This window comes from Podarcis gaigeae, assembly GCF_964106915.1.
Source record: "Podarcis gaigeae genome assembly, chromosome: 2".
Taxonomy (NCBI): domain Eukaryota; kingdom Metazoa; phylum Chordata; class Lepidosauria; order Squamata; family Lacertidae; genus Podarcis; species Podarcis gaigeae.
In genome coordinates this window covers 71464453-71480166 of record NC_139679.1, presented here as the reverse complement: position 1 = coordinate 71480166, position 15714 = coordinate 71464453, and the positions used below count along the sequence as shown (strand labels likewise).

Below are 15714 nucleotides of genomic sequence, written 5' to 3'. Positions count from 1 at the left end.
TTTGTTTCTCCAGCCAAGGACTTGGTGGCCCGTCTAATGGAGGTAGACCAAGACCAGAGGATTACAGCAGAGGAGGCTATTTCTCATGAATGGTGAGTGCCAAATAGCTGTTTCTGGTAAAATAAGGGTTTCCTATCAAAAGAAGGACTTAGGACCAAGGAGAATGGGAGGAAACACAGAGAGGTAAGGTGTGTAAGGTCTTTATACTCTTAAATTGTCTTCACACCCTAGAAAAGACACTGAAAATCCTAAGCAGGGGTAGCCAACCTCCAGGTGTTTGGAGGTCCCAGCCACCACAGCCAATGGTCAGGGGCAGTGGGGATATTAGCCCAAGCACATCATCTAGAGGGCACCATGTTGGCCAGCTTCTGCTATTGAATAAAAGAAACAAGGTGTTTCAGATGTTATAAGCAATAAAAATCTAGATTGGTTTGAGCAGAGGCCAGGACATTCATGGTAATTGCTGGCATGGAAAATTACCTTCCCATTTAAGCCCAAACAGTACAGGCCCATGAGCAAAGCTAAGGAAGGAAGTTAGGCTAAGGAAGGGTAATTGCCAAGAGACACAACTCACTGTCATATTTTTTCTGTTCTCAGGATTTCTGGCAATGCAGCTTCGGACAAGAACATAAAGGATGGAGTATGTGCTCAGATTGAGAAAAACTTTGCCAGGGCAAAATGGAAGGTAAGGTCCCAGTTACTTGGTGCTGCCAGCAAGAATCCTCTTTTGCACTTGAGGAAGTTTGAGATAGCCTCAAGAGAGGGGACACATCCCAGGCCTTCTCAGTCTGTCTCCAAATCTCCCCTGCTTTGTCAACCCTTATGGGCATTGGTTTTATTTGCATAAGGCCGCACAAATATGCAGACACTTAAGGCTAGCCTCACTGCAGCCAGGTATAATAATATAATAATTTATTATTTATACCCCGCCCATCTGGCTGGGTTTCCCCAGCCACTCTGGGTGGCTTCCAACAAAACTCTAAAATACAATAACCTATTAAACATTAAAAGCTTCCCTAAACAGGGCTGCCTTCAGATGTTTTCTAAAAGTTTGGTAATTATTTTTCTCTTTGACATCTGGTGGAAGGGCATTCCACAGGGCGGGTGCCACTACTGAGAAGGCCCTCTGCCTGGTTCCCTGTAACTTGCCTTCTCGCAGTGAGGGAACCGCCAGAAGGCCCTCGGCGCTGGACCTCAGTGTCCGGGCAGAAAGATGGAGGTGGAGATGCTCCTTCAGGTATACTGGACCGAGGCCGTTTAGGGCTTTAAAAGTCAGCACCAACACTTTGAATTGTGCTTGGAAATGTACTGGGAGCCAGTGTAGGTCTTTCAAGACCGGTGTTATATGGTCTCAGCGGCCGCTCCCAGTCACCAATCTAGCTGCCGCATTCTGGATTAGTTGTACTTTCCGGGTCACTTTCAAAGGTAGCCCCACATAGAGCACATTGCAGTAGTCCAAGCGAGAGATAACTAGAGCATGCACCACTCTGGCAAGACAGTCCGCAGGCAGATAGGGTCTCAGCATGTGTACCAGATGGAGCTGATAAACAGCTGCCCTGGACACAGAATTGACCTGCGCCTCCATGGAAAGCTGTGAGTCCAGAATGACTCCCAGGCTGCACACCTGGTCCTTTAGGGGCACAGTTACCCCATTCAGGACCAGGGAGTCCTCCACACCCGCCTGTCTCTTGTCCCCCAAAAACAGTACTTCTGTCTTGTCAGGATTCAACCTCAATCTGTAGGGTAGGAAACAGAAATGCCATTGTCTATTTCTCACTACATTTATAATGGTGGAAGAGCAACTAGAGTGGTGAGGATGGCTAGAACAATTTCAAAAGGGAAAACCCAGACTCAAATCCCCTTTCAGCTTGCTGAGTGGCCTTGAACACACCCATCATACAATTAGCAAGGCATGGGCCCCATCCACATCATAACTTTTTGCCCCCTGTTGCAGTCCCAGTCAGGATGCAGCTGCAATTTGCATGAAAAATGGGATGCACCCATTTGGGTGAATGCTAATTACATGAATGGACCTTGTCTAATTTTGCCCTCAGTTAAACTGACACTTCATCAGACTTAAGGAATGGCAGGAACAATTAATAATTTCTGCCAGAGCTGTAATCAATTTACTAACTATTGGAATAGGCCTTACTACCAAAATATTGATCAGGAGATGTTGACTTCATGAATATTGTATAGACTTTTGCGAGTGATATGTTTGTCTCCTGGTTGTGTTGAAGAACAGATTGGTAGAACCTGAAGAATCTATATTAGCTCAAATACTGATAAGATGTTAATATTTTGAATAACTTTAATACTTTATAAGTACTTTGTATTAATTGCATTTTACATTATTAATTTTCATGTAATATTAATCTGTACCTTAATTATTTTTTATAAACCTTTTTATTCTTTAACATCTTAATCTACCGTGAAATTTTGCCTTTAACTCCTCTATTAATAATATTTATTAACTCTATGGCTTATGACTTTAAATATACGATACAATATTCTATCTTTAAAAAGAAACTTTAGTGATTTGGATGAGGAAAGTTGTGTATCCCACTCGGGATCTTCTTCCTTGGTGGTTATGGCACATGAAGAGTCAGTTTCCCACTGGATATTCTGGAATTTTTACTTCTAGTTCTCAATGAGAAAGGATGCTTCACTGAGGACTAGACCACCCACCACCACCTCTGCCTCCTCCTGCCCAAATGTACTTTTAAAAAAAACTTTGGGCAGGGAAGCAGGAGGCAACATACAAGGGCTTTTGGGAAGTCTACAACTGGAATACTCAGAAAGACTTGACCTTTCTCAGGGACATTCCCATAGAAAACATTGCCATAGCTAAAATGCACCGCATTTTTCACTCTATAAGACGCACCAGACCACAAGACGCACCTAGTTTTTGGAGGAGGAAAACAATAAAAAAAATATTCTGAATCTCAGAAGCCAGAACAGCAAGAGGGATCACTGTGCAGTGAAAGCAGCAATCCCTCTTGCTGTTCCGGCTTCTGGGATAGCTGTGCAGCCTGCATTCGCTCCATAAGACGCACACACATTTCCCCTTGCTTTTTAGGAGGGAAAAAGTGAGTCTTATAGAGCAAAAAATACAGTAAATTGGATGTTATCCCCTGCCCCAACATATATTTTTTTTATTTGAGGCAGGGGAGGAGTAGCATTCAGGGACCACCTCTAGTTTTTCTATAATTCAGAAGATTTTGTGGACTAAAAAAGAAGAAGAAAGAAAACTGGTTAACTTCTGTTTTTGAATACTGCTAGCCTTCAGTAATGTGGTCAAAAAGTCATACAATTGGATTGGTCATCATGAAATGAAATGAAATAAAGCCCACAGTGCATTTTGGGGCCTAGCTGCTTGCTTTCTCATGCTTTAGCCTTGAGCTGCCGTTATAGACAGTGTCTCTTCTCAAGTTTTGTCTGCAGTCACAAGAACTGAAAGCACACTTATAAATAAAGCTGAGATTCTCCAGTGTGAACATGCTATAATTATATATAATTTTGTGTGTGTGTGTGTGTGTGTGTGTGTGTGTGTGTGTGTGTGTACACACACACACACACACACACACACAAGCCAAGGGTTTCATAAGATTTTGAATTAGTGACATCAAATTATAGAGGGTGGGATGCAAAGGAAGCAGGATGGAGGTGTTGCTCCTATTCCTTCTCCCCGCAATAAAACTGCGAGAGGCCATGACACGTTACCAACGAACAACCCCCTTTCTCTCGCCAACCTGCAGAAAGCCGTTCGAGTGACCACAATGATGAAGAGACTCCGGGCGCCGGAGCACACGGATGCAGCGAAACCAGCAACTCCTGCCGCTGCCACGACAGACAGTGCTTCCCCAACAGAGACCACCAGCGCCCCACAGGCAAAAGCGGAGGCAGACAGCACGGCTTCAGCCACAACAGCCGAAGCAGCCCCAGCGACAACAATGGCACTGCCAGCTGCTGCTGCTGCAGGAGCAGCAGCAGCGAGCCCAGAAGAAACGACATCAACAGCTCCAGCAACTACGGCAGAAGCTCCAGCGACAACACTGGCAGCCCCCACTACGTGTAACGGGGGAGAAACTGCCGCCCCCAGTGCCACCCCAGAGTCCTGGAATGAGGAGACTGGCTGAGTCAGAGGGGAGCAGGGCAAGGGCAAGGGCAGGGTTGTACCTCTCTTTGTTGTATTTCTCTTTGTAAATAGTCACTGGCATGGTACCCCCACCCCCCCAACTGTCCTGGCTTCCCAACCAACCCCTCTGCGTGTGGCTGTCAGTTTGTCTGACTTCTATGTGTCTCCAGCTAGGTGCCAGCAGAGTTTCTATTTTTTATGTGACAGAGTCCAGAGAGACCCCGTTGGGCCCAAGTAAACAACAAGTGGTTGTAGAGGCCTAGCCCACTGCATGAAATTCTCTCTCTTTCTATCTTTCTCTCTCTTCCCTGCTCCCTCTTTTCCTCTGTTGCTTTCCTTTTCTTTGTCCCATTTCTCGATTTGTTTTCTTACTACTCTCTCTCTCGGTCACTTGACTTGCTACTTGACTCCCTGAGGCTGGTTGGGAGAAGCTGGAGCAATCAGATCAGACACATTAGCCATACTTTTCAGCCGACTGGTTTGTTATATACCATGGAGGTATGGGGAATGGGACACAGGTCCAGGTCAGGTTGGAGGATAAAGAGGGCCACACACTGTCATGGCAGAGCTCTCAAATTAGTCATACTCATTGGAGATGCATGTGGAATTCATCTGTTCAGCTGCTGGCAAGTTCTTCTGTAGCAATTCACCTCTATGTCCAACATATGGTTGTGTGTGAACAAAGCTAATGCAAAATCCATGTGAGAGTGTGTGTGCATTTGCTTGACTTTTCACTGAACTGTCGATACTGAACTGTCAACACAACTGGGGTGTAGCTATCCATATATTTGTGCAGAAGCAATTTTCCCTGGGGACAGGAGACAACCCTAATCTGGAAAACAAGCCAACTGTGAACAAGCAGGGGCAAGGAAGATAAAAGGCAGGTGGGAAGCTTTATTTATTTATTTATTTATTTATTTATTTATTTAACACTTGCTGCATTATCCCAAGACAACATGTTGAGACTCCTGCATTGCAGGGGGGTTGGATTAGATGACCCTCAGGGTCCCTTCCAACTCCATGATTCTATGATTCTAAACACTCAGGGCAGAATTATTTATTTATTTATTTTTATTTTTTAGTAGTAGTAGTAGTTATGGGAACCTTGCAGAGAGACCTCTAAATTATCAACAGAAGAAGCAAATGAGCAAATGATCTCCAGAGCAACACTGTAGAGCAGACAGGGGAAATCCTACACTGTGGCAAAATCCTGTAGCTGGATTCTGCAGGCGATTTATCTTAGTGGAAATCTGTAGAAGCCTTGTTTAGGTATTTACATTCCTGCAACTTTACTGCAAGGTTAAGTGACCAGATGAAAAGACCATCGGCTTCTGTACCTTTAATGGGTAGAAGAGGGGATTTCTGCAGGTGTAACTCATTATGCAAAAGTGAAAAAGCTGTATACCTATCCAAATTCCCTCTCTGACACTACGTAAGGCATTCAGCTGGGAGGGAACCTTTGCATTTAAGGTGGAATAGACTTCAAAAGCCAGTTAGGGTTGCAAGAGGGTAAAGTAGTAAGCAACCTGTAGAATAGGATCAGCAGAAAGTGTGTGTGCACTAACAGCTCGATCATGTGCTTCCTTCCCTATCTGCAGTGGCAAGAAGCTCATCTTTCAGTAAAATGAAAGAATGTTCTCCGTCACCCTGAAATACGCACTTTATTCCAATAGCTAGCATTCCTGAGCCTATGTAATAAACATTGCAGTCACCATTTTTGTCATTATTCTATACTGCCATCCCCCCTCCCATAAAAAAGAGATGAAAATGTCTCTTTGCTTCCAGACATACTGTGAAGATAAACGTACTTTACACACTAGGAAATTTAGTAATTCTATATTTCTTACAGGATTTGGTTGGCATGCTATAAAAGAGGACCAGAGCCACACAAAAAATGTTTATGAACAGTTGTTTCAAAACTCTTTCAAGGAAAGGTTGCGAACAAAACTGAGAAATCAGGTAATCAAGGACTGTGCTATAGCATATATAAAAGCAGACAAATAGCACAATCCTATGCATGTTTATTGTTAAGTCCCACTGAGTTCAATATGGCTTACAAGTAGGGAGGCATAAAATCAAAATTCAACAACACAAGGATAGAGAACTTGTGACCCTACGGATGTTGTTGGATTCAACTCCAAGGGGGATGGGGCAGAGGCTTAGTGGTAGAATACATGCATTGCATGCAGAAGGTTGCAAGTTCAGGTATGGCTAGGAAAGATTCTTGGCCTGAAACCCTAGAGAACCACTGCCAGTCAGTTTTAGACAATATTGAGCTAGATGGATCAATATTCTGACACATAAGGTAGAACTCTATGTTCTTAACAGATAGTATAGGGACCTGGATTAATATTTCATATCCGAAGTGGTGTTCAGAGAGACTGTGGTTTTAAGGGGAGACGTAGGGGAGGTATATTACTTTATTCCCCAGCTGCTTCACCCAGATGGGGCTCCCAAATGTGTTTTCTGCAACACATTGTTTGCAGATAAGAGAAAACCAACTGAGAGGGGATGCTGCAGAAGAGAAGCAGCAGGTGGGGGGGTGAGCCCCACAGCCAACCTTTTCTTCCTCAAATCATGCTCTCTCTGTGTCGCCATTCAGCTGTTTGGCTGCAGACTCCTGTTTGCAAAGCCAGGCCACTGCTGAACATAACAGTTCCAGTTTAGGTTCGGTTTGCATGGCCTTTGTTTGGCACATTTAAATACGTAGTATAGCTATTCCTCCATGAAGCTGCCAATCGGCCATTCCATATTTTCATTCCTGTCTGACAGGACAACTTTCATTAGCTATAATGAAAAGATTTCAACTGCGCTGCATGGTGTGTGATACAATACACCTAACAGCCTCCTCTTTAATCCAGATATTTGGGCAGATTCTGGATCTGGGTTTGGACTTTTCAAGTACAGTTCAGTCTAACCCTATGAATGGAGTCAGGGCACCAGCTGACTCCTGCTACCTACGTGAAGACAGCCTAACCATAGGTGGCATACACACCTAAGACTTTAGGCATGTAGGCCTGAGCAGGACATCTTCCATGGAAACTGAATGCTGGGCTGGGGTGCCAGTAGCATATATTAGGCCAGATTGGGTCCTTCAAATATAATCGATACTGACTCCTTGATGGAAAAAGCAAGACTGTAGCTCCTGTTGTACGTATTACATTTTGGTGCTTGCATGTGAACTATATATATGTACCCCCAAACAAAAGACTGATTCCCCCCCCCCCCCAAAAAAAAAAATCTGGCACAGATAGCAGGTAATTTATTTTTATGTCAGTTGCTTTGTGATCTAGAAACACAGACTTCTTACAGCCATAGGCTACATTCCTTAAAAGGAAGAGAACTATTAGCACCTTGATTATATTTGAAAGCTTAACTCCAGAGTAATATTTTTTAACAACAAAAAGGACTGCTGGAATCAGAAGGGGTTTATGTCACAGAAGGAGCAGCCCTCAAGTTGAGAAGTCTCACTAGTTTCTATCTATTAATCTGCCACTATACACCCCTAAGTAGTCAAGGACTAGAATTTTTTGTTCCTGCTTCAAGTTGGTTCCTGAGCCCCTCTCCACAGGTGTTTTGTCCAAAGGAGAGTGTGAGGCCTGCATATGGCTGCTGGTATGAGCAGCCAAAATGGTTCCTCACAGTAGCAGAAAAGCTTGGCTCTGGGAAAGGAAATGCTGCGGACTGGGTATATTTAGTATGTGTGCAGCGCATAAAATAAACAAGGTATGTGTGAGATTAATACAACATCCCTACTATGGTTTGTGATTGTCACGTGCGCATGATAAACAGAAGGCAGTCTATGATTTGAAGTATGTACTTTCTGGACTGTTCTGTCAGCACATTCATGTCTCGCCTTGAAGCTACTACTGTATGTGCAACCTATGTACAGCACTATAAGGTAGACCTATAATGTAGTCACCTCTTCAGAGCACGAAAACACCAGGCTCCTGAGGCGTCCAGTGTTCATTCTAAAATGGCATGTTGTGACTAGGTTGTTAGAAGAGCAGCTGTGCTGTTGCAGTGGTTCGCACCAGCTCCTTTGTCTTTAAACAAAGTAGTTCTGTTGTATTGGAGGGCCTGCTTCTCCTGGGCCACTCTGGTTCTCTAATCACAACTGAAAATGGCACCTAAGGCAGGCCTGCTCCTAATATGTCCTGTGTGCAACAGTTTTGAAGATTAAATGGTGTAGTCAGATGCTTATTTTTGCTGGTGAAATACAAAAATCCTTCTTTAAGGCTAAAGTTTTTCTTATTTTCCAACATGGGATTTTCCCCCTCCATGTGATGAGTGATTCTCCACCACCACCCCAATACAAATTGTGCCCTTTTCACTCAAGATTCTAGATTGGAGCTCAACAACTTTTGCCCATAAGCACATCTGGATCTTTAAGCAAACACTGTGAGCACCAAACTCTCTAATCGCTTCTCTCCCCCTCCTCAAAGAGACAGAAAGAGAGAAAGGAGGCACTTAGCTTTTCAAAGGGATCTGGATAAAAAACAGATCAAGAAGAATTAATCCTGAAAAGAACATAGAACTGAAAAGTGGGAAAGAGTGTTACCCTTCCAACTCCTTCCTTCAACTTTATGTACCGTATTTACTCAAATCTAATGCTCTCCTTCTTTGGCCAAATTACGTTGCAAAAATTAAGGTGTGCATCAGATTCGATGGCACGTTTACATTTGCCGGCAAATACTTTCTTTGGTTTCAAGGTTCTGAAAATTGGGGTGCACATTAGATTCGATGGCACATTAGACTCGAGTAAATACGGTACTTTTCAAGGGAGAAAAAGGTACCCTTAATAGCTATTACCACCTCATGACAAAGGAAATAGTGAGGAGGGGGGCTCAGAGGCTTCATGGATGTGAGGGAAAGGCCACAGGGATGCCACTGAGTTCATGGGCAGCGCCATGGCAACCTCCTTTTATGAATTACTCTCAAGGCAAGCCCCTGCATAGTTAGAATTGAATGCATTTACCTGTTTTTGCTAACTCAAAAATGTGCAATATACTTCATCTATTCAGTATTTTTTTATATATAATATAGACTAGTATAAACAAGAATGCTCTAGATCAGGGAAGTACTAAAATTGCTGCAAGTTCATAGATCTTTTTTGCCCATTTAAGCATTAGATTGGCAGTACAGGCCTTCTCTGAGTTCAGTGGAACCTACTCCCAGGTCCAGTGTCAATCATATACTCACTTACCTGAAAGTAAATCCCATTCAACTATTTTAAACAGAAGTTATGGCTTTGGGACAGACTGAGGTTAGGAAGGAGCTGTTTCTTTTGGTGTGAAAGGACCTTGGCTTCTCGTAAGCAGCTCAGATAACTTTATTTTATGGAACGGCATAGAAATGTTGTGAATGATTAACTTGACACAAGTTAAGCACAACTCAAATAGGAGCACCTGGGTTATATGTCAATTAGAACAGAAGCTTGAGATTCATGCACAGCTATTAATTATTGTAAAATCCCACATATACTACACACTTGGGGAGAGAAAGACCCACCTCAGCTGTGTTCAACATGAAGTTTGAATCAAGTTGCCACTTTCTTTCCTGGAGGTCCATTGCCTTTTACCAACAGCATAGTATGCTGAAATCATACGGCTATGCTATATCCATCACTGCATCTTGAAGCTGACAGAAGAGTTCCCTGTCTGTCGCACACCTGTTGAAGGCAGAGCCCCTGTCAAACCCTCCATGTGAACCACAAGCACCCTCATTTCCCATAACTGGGTCTTGCTATGCCAGGTTCAGTCCCACATAAGGAACGCAGAGAAGCCTGGCTCTTGTTGTGAACAGCCTACGTAGTAGACTTCAAGGCCTTCTCAGCCACCTGCCTGCCTCAGTTACTGACTCCAGCATTTCTCCTCCCTCACAAGCAGCTGCATGTTTGTAAGTTTGAGTTTAGTCTATGAAATTGTTTTATTTAAACTACAACCACCCAGAAATTCCTGTGTAATTGCCGCACTGTACCACTGGAAAAAAAAATAAAGTCCCTTCTAAGGGTAAACTGAGAGAGCACCTGCTAGTGCATTGTCTGGGTCTGTGTCTTCACTGTACACACAATCCTGCTAGGGGCTGTCTTTTTCCAACTAATGCCAGGGCTGTGAATAATGCTGGTCCATTTTTATACAATATAGATATAATTTGGAAAGCGGCCTGAGATAGGAAGGGGGACACAACTATGCCATGATTTTATACCTGCTTTAAAACCAATTTAAGCCCTCCACTTTGGAACTGGGAGGAAACCCTGTCAATTAAGCCTAATATGAGGCCAGTATAATATGTTAGAGTAGACATGTCTTGTTTTCTTTTCCACCTTCCACTCCCCACCGTCAAGGCCCTACATAAAATTCCTGTTTCAGCCTGGGGAAGAGGTCCTGTCGCACAATCTTGCATTCTTCAAGCAAGAAACCTAACTTACTGATGTCCTCAAGATGCACAACATGGCCACCTAGAGACTACACACATGTTCACTGATTCCTTATCTCATTTATGGCATGTTTGGGGAACCTATGGCCTTCCGGCAGTAGTTACTAGATCAGGAAGCCCAACCAGTCTCAACTAATAGCAGCAACCAGAATCTTGTCATTTTGTGCTTTACAATTTACAACAGCTTTCTTGCCTCCGTATTTGTATACTTGCTCGTGGCACTGCAAGAGGAACAAGGAGATGCAATTTCATGTCCCACCACATACCCTCCCCAGAAATGTATCCTTAGCAGAACCTCTGCTAGGGAATTCTGTTACAATTTGCAGGAGAAAATGGTTTTCCAGATTAGAGATGACAGGAAAGTGGAACAAGCTATCATGGTAAAGCTGAGGTCAAAAACACACAAGCATTTTGAAGCACTTTAATGATCACTTGGGAATCATACCCAACTTCAGTTAATGCACATAAAAAGTTATGCTTTGTTTTAAATACCACCACGCCAGCAAATGCAGAAAACATTACCCCAGTTAAGTTCCCCAAATGCTCGTCCATGCAGCCCTGTGACTACTCAACTGCAATGCCACCATGGGATTAGAAAATATGATGAAAGGTAGGCATGACAGAGTCATAAAATACATTGCATGGGGGAAAATGAAGATTTTTCTTTCACTCATAACACTAGAACATGGAGTCATGCAATTTGACTCATAACACACAAAATAAAAAATATTTCACAAGCATGCAATTAATTTATGGAATTTGTTGGCACAATAATTGGATGGTCACTGTCTTAGGCAGCTTTCAAAGGGGATTTAGCCAATTCGTGAATGATAAATCTACCAACAACTATTAGCCATTGTACCTTTTGGAACCACAGAAGCAACATGCCTCTGACGATCAGTAACAGAGGGACAAACACCGAAGAAGGGCTGCTATCTTTAGTTTCTGCCATGCCTGTGGAATTCTTTGAAGCATCTCTTGGGCCATTGGATGAAACATAATACTGGACTAATGGGCCTCATCTGATTCAGCAAGGCTTTTTGATGTTCTCAATGGTGACAAAAGAGACATTTCAATGCAAGTAGGCAAGCTTAAAATATGAAAAGGTTATTCCCAAATATGTACAACTGTATGGGGGGAATGGAGGGCTGGAAGGTTATATATTTCAAGGCAGAATACATCTGTTCTCAGGTGACGCAGGAAATAGAAGACGGTATAAATGCAACTGTAAATCCACTTTCATACCTGGTCCTTAACTGATTTTCAAAAGGTGGTACAGGTGCATTTAAAACTACAGTGGTACCTCGGGTTACATATGCTTCAGGTTACACACTCCACTAACCCAGAAATAGTGCATCAGGTTAAGAACTTTGCTTCAGGAGAAGAACAGAAATCGGGTTCCGGCGGCGCAGCAGCAACAAGAGGTGCTTCAGGTTAAGAACAGTTTCAGGTTAAGAACGGACCTCCAGAACGAATTAAGTACTTAACCCGAGGTACCACTGTATTCTATATAACAGGAGGCTCAAAAGCCCTCTGAGCAATACATGTCACATCTATCCCAACCAATTATGCAAGTGTTGCCAGACCTGTCATGTCATCCAGCTGCATACAGTTGTGTAAGTTGTGTAGTAAATATTTTATATATCTCTACAAAGCTAAGTTAATCTCTTTGTTCTGCACAAAACAGAAGGCTGGAAATAATCCATTCACAGTGTCAAATATCACCAGAAAAGTTTTCTTTTCCAGGTTTCACAACCAAAATGACAAGTTTAAGACCTTTATGCAATGTGTGACGGCCTGCAGTTGCATTTAATGAAGCACAAATGGTGTTGAATTTTTAATTCCCACAGAAATGTCTTCACCAGCTTCAACCCACCAAATTGTTTTGCCTTTGTTTCTAGATACCATATTATTTCTGTTTAGCAAAGCCCAACAAGGGAGTCTTATTATAGAAATTGTACAATGAGTTATTCTGTGAGAAACCCTGCTATGTCAAACTGTAGATTTTCCTAAGATTTGTACATTGTTGTTATTAGATATGACACAGATGGGATGTGAACTTACTGTTTCCATGCTTTGAAAATAAGCAACAGCGCCAGCAGTCCCTGGATTCATTTACAACTTGAGGTGCTGCTCCACTGGGGAAATTGCAGCGAAAAAGAAAGCACCAAAATACACTCACTTAAAAGCCCCCAGAGCCATTCTCAAATCTGAAGGGAAATGTGCTGAAAACTGGCTTAGGCAAATCTGGGAGGTTGGGTGTGGAAATGTCTTCATGTGGGGTTAAAGAAGACGACGAAAGAAGGATGATAAATAACTGCATTTCCTCAATAACATATATTTTATATTGTTTTGTTGTTGTTCAACATGCAGCTTGCCTGACCCAATGAATGCTTAGTCAGAAGTTAGAAACACAGCATTCAAGGGGTCCAATCTGAAACATTACCTAGGAAGTAAATCTCATTACACTGGATTCAACTAAATTGTCATATGCATTGAACGAGGTCACCTTGTACAACAGGCCTTTCCCCTCCTCCCCAACACCTCCAAGACAGATTTGGGTAAGTCTCATTGCAGGAAAACCGTGTTCTATACACAGATACCCCACCTAGCACTGAATTCCACTCACTGTATTTAGTGGTACTTCTAACCAAGCATGCTTAGAATTGCACAGATGCAATCCTAAGCATACTTACCCAAATAGAAACAAATACCACCATGGATTTATATCCAATTCTACTTTGAATAAGAACCACTGGAATTAATGCACTTAAACTGTCAAATCTGTTAATTTCAAGGAGTCTGCTCTAACATTAGACGCAACCCATGAACTATTTCCAAATAACCATGGTTAGGATGCAAGGGTCCAATTCTGTGCACACTTAATTTGCAATACATCCTATTTTATTAATTCTGAGAGTTGTAACTTCAAAAAATAATAGTCCCCTCAAGCAACAGTAGACACTGGATTCAAGACAGGACATTATTCCTACACTTTTTAATAGCTCTGTAGAAATGGCAATCATTGCAGGTTTTCCAACTCATCCCCTGTTCAGCCCATTTTCGATTATCACTTTCATATAAGAATTGCATCCTTTAGGCAAAACTGCATATAAGCTTCATCCCATATTGAATATAGCAGCCGCAATGGTCCGTGACTCCACCCATCCAGGACTATGGATGTCCGGCCACTTGCTCTGAAGAAGCTTGGTGTGGCAGGAGCGTCTGAATTCCCTGGCAGGTAAGGAAATAAATAGCCTGTAGCCAGAAGCAACCTCGTGTGTATAATGGGCATCATGTCATCAAATCTTATGACTTCTGTAACATTTCCCCAATCCTTGTACAAAATCCTTGTACAAAAAGTTCATATTAATACATAGATGATAGATGATATAGATAGATAGATAGATAGATGATAGATGATAGATATAGATAGATGATAGATAGATAGATATGCCTGTTGTCTTTGTTCATGGAGTCTGGTCCATGGGGTCACAAAGAGTCAGACATGACTAAACAAATATATATATATATATATATATATATATATGCTTTCGTAGATTTTCACGGGTATAGGAATGCAGGTTTTGGTGTCCTCGGGTGTCTTCCCGTGTAAAAGTTGGGGTGTCTAGGCGACGTTTCGACGAGGTCTCACTCGTCATCTTCAGGCTGGTGCTTTCGGCTTCTTGTTACTGGAACAGAGCGGGATCTCAATGTTTGAGTTCCTATAAATACTGTAGAGGGGGTGTGGTGTCTAGCCTCCAATGTTCTGGGCAGAGAGGAAGTTCCCAGGCTAGTGTGCCTTTTCTTCTTTTGTTCCTTAATTACTTGAGAGATACCTTGACACAAGCCACAAAACCACAGCTCGCCCCTATACACGAAGCCAAGCCAAAGCACAACTAAGTGCAATACAGCCATCTTCTCAGGAAAACTCTTCACAAAGTTCAAGAGGTCAAGACACAAAGACTTTAGCAACTAATCCACACCTAATGACCCACCTAAGTGGTACTCAGGATATCACTCAAGAAATCACTCAAGGTATCTCTCAAGTAATTAAGGAACAAAAGAAGAAAAGGCACACTAGCCTGGGAACTTCCTCTCTGCCCAGAACATTGGAGGCTAGACACCACACCCCCTCTACAGTATTTATAGGAACTCAAACATTGAGATCCCGCTCTGTTCCAGTAACAAGAAGCCGAAAGCACCAGCCTGAAGATGACGAGTGAGACCTCGTCGAAACGTCGCCTAGACACCCCAACTTTTACACGGGAAGACACCCGAGGACACCAAAACCTGCATATATATATATATATATATATATATATATATATATGATCTATTATACCGACACCAACACAGACAACACTCACAAAACAAACATAACAAGATACTACAACTACAAATGCAAAACAGATGTTACAGATACTGTACATCCCTAATTCTTATTCATTTCTATTTGACTTCCTTCATCCTCAACACAGGACAGGTCCGGTTGTATACTTAGTAAACTGTTTCTTTCTCAATTCCTCTTCTCTATTTTGCTCTTTATCTTACATTCTTACACCATAATTTGTTTTGCGGAAATTAGTCAAGACAAGTCCAGGTATTAATCTGAATGCAGCTTTTTCAGATACTCACTACATTTTCCCCATTCTTCTTGAAATTTATGTTTGGATTGATCTCTAATTGCCTCTGTCAATTTAGATTATTACGTATATTTTTAATTCCCCGCCTTTCGCCCTGACGGGACTCAGGACCATAGGCGTAGCCAAGGGGGGGCAGGGGGCAAATAACAAAATAAAAATACTCAATTGAGGCTCTTCCCACCCCCCAACATAAATCCTGGCTACGTCCATGTTCAAGGCAGCTTTTTTTAGAACTAAATGTAATAAAAAGTCCGATTACAGATGCCCTATCCCTTTCTAATTCTAAGAGCGCCGCCCCGATGCAGGACAGCTTTGCCTTTTGCAGCACCCATTTCCCCTTTAGCCACGCGCTCCGGGAGGGGCGCGAGCACTTATTAGCCCCGCCCCTCAAAAGGGGCAGCCGCAGTGTCGGAAGCTTTAAAAAAAACAGGGGGGGGGGGCTTTTTCCTTGTATTGCTCCCGCGCCTTAATTAAAAACGTCATTTCCGTTCC

General features: G+C 42.6%; 1 protein-coding gene across 2 annotated transcripts in view; it reads left to right on the top strand.

Moving 5' to 3' along the window:
- Window positions 1-7360, top strand: part of CAMKV (CaM kinase like vesicle associated) — a 63351-nt gene extending 55991 nt beyond the window's left edge. For both annotated transcript variants that reach the window (XM_083726624.1, XM_083726625.1), the window contains exons 9-11: window positions 14-92; window positions 598-685; window positions 3759-7360. In XM_083726624.1, coding sequence (XP_083582750.1) covers window positions 14-92; window positions 598-685; window positions 3759-4139 — 548 coding nt within the window. In that variant the 3' untranslated portion in view covers window positions 4140-7360. The remainder of the gene's footprint in view (window positions 1-13; window positions 93-597; window positions 686-3758) is intronic.
- Window positions 7361-15714: the final 8354 nt, after the last annotated feature.